This window comes from Bos grunniens, chromosome 4, assembly GCF_055505025.1.
Source record: "Bos grunniens cultivar Pamir isolate PY7600 chromosome 4, Bosgru_T2T1.0, whole genome shotgun sequence".
Lineage (NCBI taxonomy): Eukaryota > Metazoa > Chordata > Mammalia > Artiodactyla > Bovidae > Bos > Bos grunniens.
Genome location: NC_141168.1, coordinates 801,532 through 814,675, shown reverse-complemented (window position 1 = coordinate 814,675; position 13,144 = coordinate 801,532). Strand labels below are relative to the sequence as shown.

At 46.3% G+C, this 13,144-nt stretch overlaps 1 protein-coding gene across 1 annotated transcript in view; it reads right to left on the bottom strand.

Annotated features, from left to right (window-relative positions):
• The window catches only part of NCAPG2 (non-SMC condensin II complex subunit G2), a 73,356-nt gene extending 62,182 nt beyond the window's left edge, over positions 1-11,174 (bottom strand). The window contains exons 1-6 of the mRNA XM_086394671.1: positions 11,070-11,174; positions 8,326-8,445; positions 4,773-4,961; positions 4,170-4,284; positions 2,638-2,792; positions 1,146-1,280 (exon numbers count right to left, since the gene is read on the bottom strand). Coding sequence (XP_086250797.1) covers positions 1,146-1,280; positions 2,638-2,792; positions 4,170-4,284; positions 4,773-4,961; positions 8,326-8,403 — 672 coding nt within the window. The 5' untranslated portion in view covers positions 8,404-8,445; positions 11,070-11,174. The remainder of the gene's footprint in view (positions 1-1,145; positions 1,281-2,637; positions 2,793-4,169; positions 4,285-4,772; positions 4,962-8,325; positions 8,446-11,069) is intronic.
• Positions 11,175-13,144: the final 1,970 nt, after the last annotated feature.

Genomic DNA, 13,144 nt, shown 5'->3' with positions numbered 1-13,144 from the left:
CTGCCCCGCCGCTGCGGCCGCGGAGAGCCGAGCAGCGAGAGGGGCCCAGGGGGCCACAACAGACAGACAATACCGTTTTTAAATCTAAAACGCTGCCCAAATTACAACAAATTATCAAGAGGCTCATGTTCCCAGCGCTTCTTAAAAAAATAAATAAATAAAACAAGTACAGAAAACTCTAAAGATAACAGATGAGCATGTCCAAGAGAGCTAGGCAAGCCACTCTGTAATTTTAATTCTCTAATAGCCACATTAATAAAAGTAAAAAAGATCAAATTAACTTTATTAGTGTATTTATGTAATCTAATATATCCAAAGTGTCATTTAAATATGTAATAAATACACAAAAATTATTAATGTGATATTTAACATTCTTTTTCCATATCAAGTTTCAAATCCCCACATATTTTACATTTAAGGCCACAGCTGGATTGGCCATATTTCATGTGCTCGGTAGCCAAGTGTGGGAGTGACCACTGGTGGACAGTGGAGCACTGGGCCAGGAACCTCGCTTTGGATTTACTGGATAGGTATGAAAGAAAACAAGAATCTTACGATAATAGCTTTGAGTTATATGCCAATTAACCTGGAATTAGGGCAGAGGGTCAGATCTAATCCATGGGGAAGTGCCTTCTCAACCTTATTTTTAGTCATTTTTAATTTAAAATGCAATCATGGTTCCCCCAGGATTCACACAGCCACCTGTTCCCATCTCCTTTAATGATGAAATACGCAATGACTTGTAAAATGTTTGCTTAACACTGTCACGCAGTAAATATGAATTGCAACAAATATAATAGTTTTTGACAGTTAAGCTGGCTCTTTTATTAAAACACTGAGCATGATGCAAACAGCAAACTCACGAACTCAGGAAAAACTCCCATCACAAAGCAGTTCACAGGACTTCCCTGGTGCGCCAGCGGTCAAGAATCCGCCTGCCAGCGCAGGGAACATGCATGTGCTCCCTGGTCCAGGAAAACCCCACATGCTTAGACCACGCGTCACAATAAGAGAAGCTCTGAGAAGCCCACACATTGCAACGAAGAACAGCCCCTGCATGCACCAAAGACGACTCAGCGCAGTCAGAAACAAATTAGTTTTTTAAAAAGCAGTTCACAAACACACCAAGATGAAAAACCACTTGCCTCTTCTTTTTTGATGTAATTGACATTTATGAAGCACTCAAGCAGCATGTCTTTAATTTCTCTACTTTCTTCCAAATGATAATCAAAGCAATATAAAGCCTGATGGATACGCCACAGCCGACATATGTCTGCACCCTGGGGATGACAGGAAAAGAAAATCAACTAATTTTTCTTTTTTAATAATGGGTAAGGCCACATTTCAAATTAACTATGAGACTATTTTATGTCATCAAAAAGAAAAAATGACAAGAGAAAACATTTTAAAATTTGCAAACAAAGCTCCAGAGAACATTTTCCTAAAACTCAGGCAAAAGCAAGCAGAGATGCTGCCAGCCAGCACTGCACACCGTTTTATGTACCAACGACGAGGCGAGCCTGCGCTGAGTGTGAGGGGCCTGAGCCACGCCAGGCTAGGAGCGACTGCCGCAGGACTGCACCGCCAGGAAACAGACCTGAACGTTCTTAACTGGAAATGTAATCACCCCGTGTGGCTGGTGGCTACTGTGGTAAACGGCACAGGTACAGACGTTTGATTTTAAAGGTGAACAAGAATGGCAGGGAAAATGGATTTTAAAAAGGCAAACCAAGGATGGCTTATGGATAAATTCTGACACAAACAACGAGTTTTCAATCACTCCCATGGTCAGAGCGCGAGCTGAGGATGCAGTCAAAAAGATTCTTTTCTGTCGTGAAATTGACTGCTCCTTGGAGGCCACCCTGGGACAGTCTGTCCCACAGGAGGTAAGAAAAGGATCAGCTGCAAGGTACATAGAAACCTGCTGGCAATGTGTACCAAGAGCTCCAAGTTCAAACCCGCTGACCTACAAATTTCACTTGGAGGAATCTGTGACAAGTGAGCAAAGATGTAGAAGGAGGGCAAAGAGAAACCCCCAAAGATCCCTCAATGACAAGGGTCGCCTTGGCAGTGGAATTACTGATGATTTTTGTTTTTTTTTCATTTTCCCTCTTCTTCATTTGCCCAGGTTTCTAAGATGAACACAAGTATCTGCTGTTGTTTGATCAGGGGAGAAAACCGCTCTTTTTCTGGATCTCTGAGTTGCATGCCAAAGACTGAAGGGTGCGTTATATCCTGTTCTCACCATGCTTCCTGTGGGCCTGCCAAAGCTTCTACAGGCCTGGGCTGCAGTCTACAGCCCCACCCCGGCCGCCCTCCTGCCCACTCACTCAGGTCAGCAGGCTCTCCCTGACACCCTCCCCCCTGCCGCCCTCAGTTCTCCCTGGACCAGTTCCCATCGAGGGGACAGCCTTCCATAGGCCACACACTGAGGAAGACGGGGAGATAGTCTACGCACAATGCACGCACGTGGAGCTCTGCCCATCCTTGACTGCCCACCTCTGAGCATCACCCAGTGAAAAACCCCGCCCAGGAGCCACTGGGCCAGGCCTCGCACAAGCAGACGTAACTCCTAACTGGTGTAAACACGTGCACTTCTCAGCAAAGCACAGCGTGTGCTTTAGAAAGGGAACGCACTGTCTTCGTCCTGAGACTCCTCCTCAGCAGCATGATGAAGGCGGTCTTGCCCATGTTCTCCTTGGCGGGCAGGCCTCTCTCCCACCACTTCACGCACAGGTCCTGGATGGAGCCCTGCAGCGCTCGCTCACCCTCTGGCAGCGCGTACAAAATTCCTGCAACAGAGTAGGCGCTGCACAGTGAGTGCATGTAGTGAATCGGGGCTCGTCCAGATCCAACCCAGAAGAGCATGTGACTCACAAGTGTGCCCAGCAGACATTAGTTTAACTCACCAAGACTTCTACACATTATTTATAGCATACAAACAATGCTAACTAAAAAACTGTTCCACCACTGTTGTAAAAGCAGACCCAACAGAACAGGAAATTTTAGAAGACCAAGAGGTCCTATTGCCCAAACTCCTAACGACGAGAGGCTCCAAACCCGAGTGCAGGGACACCCATGGCAACACTCAACAGCTGAGCCAGGGCAGGCCGAGTGACCAGTTACCCCACAGCTACCCCTCAGCTTGTTGGCCTCAAGTTCTGGCTCACTGGTGAAAAATAGTAAAAGCAACTATTATAATGAATAGAAAAGCTGTAGTGCTGTTAATAACAAAAGAGCTCAAGAACTAAATTAAAATGCTGACAGTGTGCTCGTAACTGGAATCCAGACATCTGAAAGCCATTCCTTTAAAGTAAAATTCCTGAATTAACGGGGAATTTTATAAACCATGTTTGGAGACTGAGGATGAACTGTGGTAACACCCACAAGCATCTGGGAGCTCCTTTCATACTGACCGGGGTAATCTTAGTAAGACACATTAATTCCACACAAGAATTCTGAATAAAACTAAACAGATGCATAAGCCAAGTGGCTCTGGTTTATGTGTGAAATGAAAATGCCAGTAAGAATTGATGACAAAATCTGATTAGGGAACTAATCAGATTCACACAGTGGGAGGTGAGGGTACCTATGAGATTTTTCTTCAAAAAAAAAAAAAAAACAAAGTTATCTTTGCATCTTTTATAGCTATAATTTCATTCAAATATTATATGATCAGATCATCTCATAAATTCATACTAGTGTTCCTACTAAATTAATAACTATCACTTCACAGTTTAGTTAAAATTTAGAGTACCAACTTAGGAATATTCGAGTAGGAGGAGTCAACAACTGTTTCCCAGGTCATATTCATGACGCAATTAAAGAAAAAGAGGCAGTGCCACAGGTACTGGGCTCCCCTGAGCTGCTGGGCAGTGAATCCCCAGTCAAGGAGCTTGCAACGGCTGGTTCCCCTTATCAGCTCTTATTGGTCCTGAAGGTTCAAATATAGCCTGTCGTCCAGTAATGCACATGTTCACCATCTGAAACACTTATATGTGGCTCAAATGAAATAATTACTCAGGACAGCCCCTAAAGGAATGCTCCTTTGCTCGTTTTTTCCAGCTGAAGTACAAGAGCCCTGTTTCTCCACTGCTGGGGGCTTCCTTTTACTGGTATCACAGACACAGCACTCATTCACACCCCACGTTACTGCAAAGTCAACTTACCATTTAATATAACAGCACACTCCAGTAAGGGTTCACAGTTCTCTCTTTCATTTATGACTGACACAGAAGCAAGAATCACAGATGTAACTGCATGGATTATTTCTATGTTTCTATGCTATAAGTAAAAAAAAAAAAAAAATCAAAGCACAAGTAAGTTAAAATCAACTTAAAATTTAATTTTAAATGTAAAACTTACTAAATTTATGAAAATAAAGCCACACTTGACACTCATTCTAAAAAGTGAGTTAGGGCTTCCCTGGTGGTCCAGTGGCTGAGACCCCGGCTCCCAGTGCAGGGCCCAGGTTCAATCCCTGGGCAGGGACTATATCCCATATACTGCAACTAGGTTTATAAATAAGTATTAAAAAATAAAATAAAATAAAAAGTGAGTTAAAGCTGGACACAGATCAGCAGTTTGAAAAGAGCAGCCCTGAATCCTGGGTAAATAACGGTAGGCTCAAAAAGGTGTAACCACATTAAATAGACTTCTGGTACCCGCGTCTTCTAACTTTAATTTTAACAATGTAAAACTCAATTATATACAATAAATAATTACTTTTTTAACAAGAAAAAGAAAATTTATCTTTGAAGGATGAGGGTTACCATTTTTGAATCCTGCTCCGCTCTCACACTGTCCTCACTGGGGGCTTCTGCTGTCTGCCACCCCTCCACCGGGCTCTCCAACAACATGTCTACTAGCAAATTCTTGAGCCTTTGCCACAGTTCTTCTTTCTGCTTCCTTGATAATTCATCTATCAACTCATTTAGGTTGAACGGGTCACAAGTATCATTCTGCAAAATAAATAGCAACTGTTACATTTCAAATACAAGAAAACAGTTCTATCTTCTTTATAATGGCATCAAAAGAAGTTTATGTGCTAATAACTAAGTTTGAAATTTGAGAGTCAGGCTGTAGTGTCTGAATCCAGTCCTAAAAGGGCAACAGGAGTGATCAGACAGAAAGCAGCAGATGCCTCCATGCCTAGTCAGTCCTGGTATACTCCTCTTCACCCCCTTAGCAAAACTGCCCCTGACATCAATCCACCCAGACGTCCTCCGTCTCCAGGCCTGAAATCTGATTACAAGTGGACACCAGAGCTCAAGTAACAGTAAGAGCCACAACAGTAATAATACAGCCATGCAAAGGACTGCAAGCAGGTTTTCTGGTCTCCAACCAGTCTTGGGCCCTGACTTTGTCCCTGTATCCAATCTGGTACAACCTGAGCACCACAACAGCCACAGTAAGGGATTATAACTCCTTGAATAAAATAAAAACCAATGAGGCCATATTGATAATAAATAGTAGCCAATAATTGGGCTTCCCCAATGGCTCAGCAGTAAAGAATCCGCCTACAGTGCAGGAGATGCAGGCGACGTAGGTTCGATCCCTGGGTCAGGAAGATTTCCTGGAGGAGGGCATTACAACCCACTCCAATATTCTCACCTGGAGAATCCCATGGACAGCGGAGATTGGCGGGCTGTAGTCCACAGCATCACAAAAAGTCAGACACAACTGAAGTGACTGAGCATGCACACACAGCCAATAACTTATCAATAATTAACTAATGGCATTGGCATGCTATTAATAGCAATAAATAAATACAGCAGCAATTTGGGATTGGAAAACCACAATTTTGTAGTGATCATTGTAATAATTGATTCAGGCAAAAAACCCCAACTATCAATATATTTTAAAGGTATTGTGAAATACACATATGGAAAAGTGTACTAAGTGTGACTGTAGGTAAATAAATAAAGCCTCGTGTCTCCACCACCCCTCCAGGGCTGCCGCCCTCCCCTCCCCAGTTTTTTTAGCATTTATGGTAATTACTGCCTTGCTTTTCTTGATAACTTCACCACCATTTGCATCCCTAAACCATGTCCTGTAAATAGGTCTATTTTCCACTTGGTAGAGAACTGGGTCACAAGGTCTCTGTTCTTTCATATCTTGCTTCTCTTGCTCAACATTATTTAGTGACGCTCATCCATACACTGCATGTCATTACAGTTCATTTAGTTTCATTTCATTTCCATTATAGTTTTGCTTTTACTTTTGTAGAGTTTTCCATTGCATAAACATAACAAAATATATTTATCCATTCTTCTGTTGATCACTATTTAGTTGTTTCTGGGTTTTGGGTATTTCAGAAAAACACTGCAAAGAACATTGTTTTACATGGCTCTTATTTAAGGACTAAATAAAAAATGGATTGTCAATTGAAGAGTCTGTATACATTCAACACTATCAGTTGAATATATATTTATTACTCTAAATGTTGTAGCAGTTTCCATATCCCCAGCAGTGATGAAATTTTCAAATATTCCACATCTCCCCAACAAGTAGTATTTTCAGTCTGGTGGGAGACAGTGGTATTTTATCTTTTCGTTTTCTTCCAAAGGGCAGAAGTTGGATGAGGAGAAAAGAATTTACCTAGTCTCAATTTACTTCCCCACAGCATGCGTGCGTGGTCAGTCGCTTAGTGTTTGGGACTCCATAGACAGCAGCCCACCAGGCTCCTCTGTCCATGGGATTTCCCAGGCAAGAATGCTGGAGTGGGTTGTCATTTCCTCCTCCAGGGGATCTTCCCGACCCAGGGATCAAGCCCATGTCTCCTGTGTCTACTGCACTGGCAGGTGGATTTTTTTACCACTGTGCCACCCAAAGATCACTTGTTAATTACAAAAGTGGGAATACTAACGCACCAGCAATGACACAAATCGACACCATGTGCCTCACCAAGGAGGCCGTGACACCACTTACACACGCAGCCCCTCCATATGCATAAACGAGCAAACGAGGGCAGGGGAAGGGCAGCCTCAGAGCAGCTGCCTGCACGCTTCCAGACTGTCAGTCACGGGGGGTGTGCCGTGGCACTCTGGAGTAAAGAGACTAGCAAGGCAGGACAGCGGAGCAAAGCCACCTCTCCATCCCAGTCCCAGCAGCCTCCTCTCCGCGGGACCCATCGGAGTGGTCCAGGGCTCTTCGTCTTTCCCACTACTTTTGTCTGGAATTCTCTCCCGCAATCTCCATCCAGTTCTTAGCTGTCACTACTTTGACTTTCACTGCATGATCAGAACAAGTGGGGTATGTGTCATGTGCCCCAAGGTCACAGATTTTAGAGTCGGGGCCCTAAAGCTGGGGTCCTCCAGAGTCGGTCCTAGGCCCTGCTCCTACTACACTGCGTGGATGACCCAACGCATCCCACAGGAGCTGACGCCCCCGAGCCTGCCTCCGGCCGAGCTGCTCCTGGCTCCAGGCCTGCCTCTCCACATCCACCTGCACGCTTCTCACACGTGCGTCCTGGAGCCGCTCAGCACATCCCACGTGAGCCATCTCCTCCCTCAAGCCTGCCCTCTTCCCACTTAGGACCTCGCTGAATGAATGAGGTCCTTTTCTTTGTGTTCAAAGGAATATTCCCAAAAGGTGAGTCTTCTCTTTCTGTCTTTCTCTCTCTTTCACCCTTTTGCACACAGGTCACTCTCTGCTTAAAAGTCCCTGTTCCTCTCAGGACAGTCTCAATTCCTCAGAATGGTCAAGGTCTCATTCCCGATGTCACCTCTTTCCTTCTTCCTCAGCTGGTGTTTTTACACTAAACATCTCTAAGTTCAAACACAAGGTACTTCTCCAGTCTTCAGAGTTAACCCTGTTGGTTAGCGCAGTCCTTCTCCATACCCCTCTGACTGGTTAACTTATTTCACTTTTTAGATCTTTGGTTCCACAGCCTTTTTATCAGGATGGGAAACATTCCATGTCTAAATCTGGGTCCCTCCACACCTCTGCCCCAGTTTAGCCCTTACCCTGGTGTGTTTACACACCTGGATTCACCACAACACAGTAAATAACCTAAGGACAAAAAAGGATGTCTTCCTCACAATGCCACGCACAGAACAAGAGATCAATAAACGTTTAAGTAGGTGATTCGAAACATCTTGTGTTACGCCACTTAGCATGCTCACAACAACCCTCTTAAAGCAAACGGGAAACACTCCCATCGGGAGATCTAATTGTGTTTAGTTCTGCCTTACTTCTTTAAATACACCTTGGTCTGTACGGATTCACTGAAATGATTATATTTCACTTGTGGATATAATGATTTTAGCAAAACGTCTATATATTAACAGTCAAAATCACAATAAAGCTAAATATAAAACTTACATCAAGTTGAATGAATTGCAAAAATTTTCCAATTAGCTCCTTAGACACTGCTTGTATGAATGTCTCACGTTTTTCCATAGCAGATCAAACTGTTTTTCATATGGCATTTATTCTGCAACACTAGTAAAAAAAACACAATCATAGTTAGTACCCAAAACTGCAAGGAAATCCCTACACTACCTGTGATAGACAGTTTCTAACAATATTCTGACCTAAACAAGCTATAACATCTAAAAAAAAACTTTGTTACCAAGGAGGAAAGGGATTGACATATACACTCTACTGTATATAAAGAGGTAACTAGTAAGAGCCTCGGAGAAGGCAGTGGCAGCCCACTCCAGTACTCTTGCCTGGAAAATCCCATGGACGGAGGAGCCTGGTGGGCTGCAGTCCATGGGGTCGCTAGGAGTCGGACACGACTGAGCGACTTCACTTTCACTTTTGACTTTCCTGCATTGGAGAAGGAAATGGCAACCCACTCCAGTGTTCTTGCCTGGAGAATCCCAGGGATGGGGGAGCCTGGTGGGCTGCTGTCTCTGGGGTCGCACAGAGTCGGACACGACTGAAGCGACGCAGCAGCAGCAGCAGCAAGAGCCTGATTACAGCACTGGGGGCTCTACTCTACACTCTGTAATGACATATATGGGAAAGAAAGAATCTAAAAGAGAGTGGATAAGTGTACAATTGATTCTGTGCAGCAGAAACTAACACAACATTGTGAATCAACTATATCGCTAAAAAATAATTAAAAATAAATAAAAATAACTTCCTTCTTTTCTTCACTGAGAACAGTATCAACAAAACATCATGTTTTTATCGATTGTTAATGAAGTTACCAACTAAGGACAGAGAAATCCAACAGCTCTAGGAGGCTCACCTCTCTCCCTTTCTAGGACCTTCACAAGATGCTCCTTCAGGTCTGAGGCAGCTCAGCAAAGAACAGACTGGGCCGAGCTGCTAACACCTGAAGACTCTCCTTCCTCAAGCGCATTCCTGCACCAGGAAAACCCTGCCGGTGGCCTTGCCAGGCAATGTGTGGCCTCGGGGCCGCCTGTGAGCTTGTTAGTGTGCGCATCAGGTGCACTCCTCCCTGGCCCCGTGGGACAGAGCTCAGGGATTGTCTCCCGGAAAAAATCCTATTTTCCATTTACACTGCCTAGTGCTTGCAGTGCCTGATTCGAAAGAGATCATGAAGCAACTGCAAAGAACATAGGTGTAGCAGGACACTTACCTTAAAAATAAATGAAAACCTCCTGCAGTCACAAGCAGAGCAACACGGAAAATTACTGGTACCAATGGCAACAATTACCAGGACAGAGTCATCTTAAATGCAGAACCCCAAGATCTTAGCATTTAAATCAAACAACAATAACAGAAAATAACTTCTCCAAATAAGTAACACTAAAGTATGGCCGCCTCAGCCCTCAACTCAGATGGCTGAGAGACAGGCATGACTTCTGACCCGCCAAGCAGGCAGGAGGGTCACCAGCAATAAGCCTGATGCATGATTATGGCTAGTTTGAGTTCAAGAGTTTAAATGAACAGTATTCCAAAAAAGGTGCAGCCAACCACACAGAACCTTTTACCTTAAAATGGGGACCTTGCTTGTTTGTGATTCTGGTAGCTTTTCTGGTTTGCTCTATTTCCAAGTGTAATTCCCACAGTAATCCAATAGACGACCAGATTCACTGCCATAGCCCCCATTTTCTCTCTGGTGATTGTAGTTCTTTAAGGATAATTAATTTTCCAACTTCACTAAATCTCTCTAGTGAAGTGACCACTTCACTAGAGTGACCACTACTGTGTGCATAAGGCCCCGCCCCTCCAAGCAGAGCTACCTTCTAGGAGAGATCACCTCGCCAGGCAACTGCCATCCCAATGGCAGGGTGCTCTGTACTAAGATGAGTATTTAAAAGAGACTTTTGTCACGTTGTTACCGCAGAAAACCCCTATCACCTGGAGCCAACCATTCATCTCAGAACTAGGAGAGACACCTGAGGACAGTTTTCCCAGGGCACAAGCGCTCAGAGAACTGATCTCTGAGATCAGTCTCCGGTCCAGGGCTCAGGGGACCCTGCCCGGTGTCAGTCCCCGGTCCGGGCTCAGGGGATCCTGCCCGGTGTCAGTCCCCGGTCCTGGGCTCAGGGGACCCTGCCCGGGATCAGCCCCCGGTCCGGGCTCAGGGGACCCTGCCCGGTGTCAGTCCCCGGTCCTGGGCTCAGGGGACCCTGCCCGGGATCAGCCCCCGGTCCGGGCTCAGGGGATCCTGCCCGGTGTCAGTCCCCGGTCCGGGCCTCAGGGGACCCTGCCCGGTGTCAGTCCCTGGTCCTGGGCTCAGGGAACCCTGCCCGGGATCAGCCCCCGGTCCGGGCTCAGGGGATCCTGCCCGGTGTCAGTCCCCGGTCCGAGGCTCAGGGGACCCTGCCCGGTGTCAGTCCCCGGTCCTGGGCTCAGGGGACCCTGCCTGGGCTCAGCCCCCGGTCCGGGGCTCAGGCGATCCTGCCCGGGGTCAGCCCAGCCCAGGCTGCGGGGCCTCTGAACTCAGTCCCGGGGGAACAGGCGCGGAGTGTGGCCCGCTCCCGGCCCGGCGCCCGCCTTCCCGGCCGCCTCAGAGCCCCGGCCGGGCCGCGGGCTCAGATCGCGGCCCACGCGGAGGCTGCGGTGTTAGGGAACCGAGCGGACCGAGCCCCCGTCTCCCGGTCCCCCGCCCCCAGCCCTCCGCCGGCCAAACCCGCGGCGCTCACCTTGTCCCCGGGACCCGCAGTTTCCCGCGTTCTGACCAGATTCAAACCCGCCCGCCGGCTCCCCCAACGCGCCCCGCCCGCTCGCGCGTCACACGCGCCGCTCTCGCGATAACTGGGCGTGGGCGAGGCCGCCGGAGGGCGCACGCCCGCCCCGCCCCGCCCGCCTCAGGCCCCGCCTCCGAGGCCGCCAGAGCCGCTGCGCGGGCCGCGCCTCTCCACGCGAGCTCGGATCGTGACATTTTTTAGCTTGACATCAAAATTTGTCGTGGCTTAAGTGATTGAAACAGATACAACCTCTGACATAATTATAAAGACTGACTCAGAATAAAACTGTGACATCACCCTTTATATGCATCCAGTGACGTCTGAACACTAGCAGCTGAACTCCGGTCTGGGTGAACTCTACGTTTCCCACGTAATTGTGTCCTTAATGCAGTATCTGTTTCTGCCATGCAATTTCTATGGACCATGTGCCCAGCAAAATATATTTATAAATAAATGTAGACACATATACTTACTATCTTCTCATCAAAATTCTCTAGATTTACAAACATATTAATTGGGATACAAATATATCAGAATGAAAGTGAAAGTGTTAGTGGTTCAGTCGTGTCCGACTCTCTGTGACCCCATGGACTGTAGCCCGCCGGGCTCCTCTGTCCGTGGGATTCTTCAGGCAAGAATACTGCAGTGGGTAGCCAATCCCTTCTCCAGGGTGTCTTCCCTACCCACGGATGGAACCTGGGTCTCCTGAATTGTAGGCAGATTCTTTATCATCTGAGCCACCAGGGAAGCGTACAAATATATCAAAGTCATATATAAATTGATTGTAAATGTCGTAAATATTACATATAAAATTAAACTTGTTGAAACACACTTCTTAATAATATGTTTAAGACTGTTTTCTAATAAGTTGTATATTCTGATTTATGTTTATTGCTGCAAATACTGAGAAAACTTTACACTAAAAAAAAAAGCAGACAAATGAAGAAACAATTGATAGCAATGTTCAGTTCAGTTCAGTCGCTCAGTCGTGTCCGACTCTTTGCGACCCCATGAATTGCAGCAGGCCAGGCCTTCCTGTCCATCACCAACTCCCGGAGTCCACTCAAACTCACGTCCATCGAGTTGGTGATGCCATCCAGCCATCTCATCCTCTGTCGTCTCCTTCTCCTCCTGCCCCCAATCCCTCCCAGCATCAGAGTCTTTTCCTAGCTAAATACAATAGCATTTAACTAAAATATGTTCATACTAGCAATGAACATATTTTACTTAAATGCCAAAAATCAGATATTGATCTATCATCAATTTCTTTTAATTTAACTTGTATCAGCTAACAATTTGATTGGACTTTCCTTCAATTTTCGTTGGAACCAAAGACTTGGAAACCATCTGAATTTCAAAAGAATTTGAACCCAGTCACTTGAAATAATTTTTCTCAGTTTCCGAAAAACCTTAACCCAGATACATTGAATTACTATTAATTATATCAGCTACTATTTGAAGGCACTTTTGCCAATACAGGTTTTTTAGATAAAAGCTTTTTTTGCTCGCTTTATATGTTTTTCTCACACCTTGGGGATCTGCAGATTTCACTCATCCATTCCTCAGCCAGATCAGATTGAACCGTCTAAGGAACTGTTCACAAACTGCTGAGGAACAAAGAATGTATCTCTAAGATTCTGGCCGTGGGCCCACTGAGATCACCAGGACAAAGGAACAAAGTCCCCCTGGACTCACCCCAGGCGTGTCCTCCACTTGGAATCAAGACCTGGAGGAGGACCATCCCCAGGGCTCCAGCATGAGCCCACCCTTTGTGTCCTGAGGCTTTGGGTGTTGCTTTGAGGGCTCATCTGTGGTGTAGGTGCTCTGAGCCTTCTGCGCCCCCTGCCCAGTTCCAGTAGTCACCACACAAAGCGGCACCCCAAACCCCAGGCCCTGTCCCGCGAGGCCCTGGACTAGCCCTTCTCGCACCCACCCCAACGTCTGAAGTCCTTTCACTGTGCCTGTGAGGACAGGCCTGCAGCTGCCACTCCTCAGGCTGAACCGTCCGGAGCGGACCCTGGACTAACTGG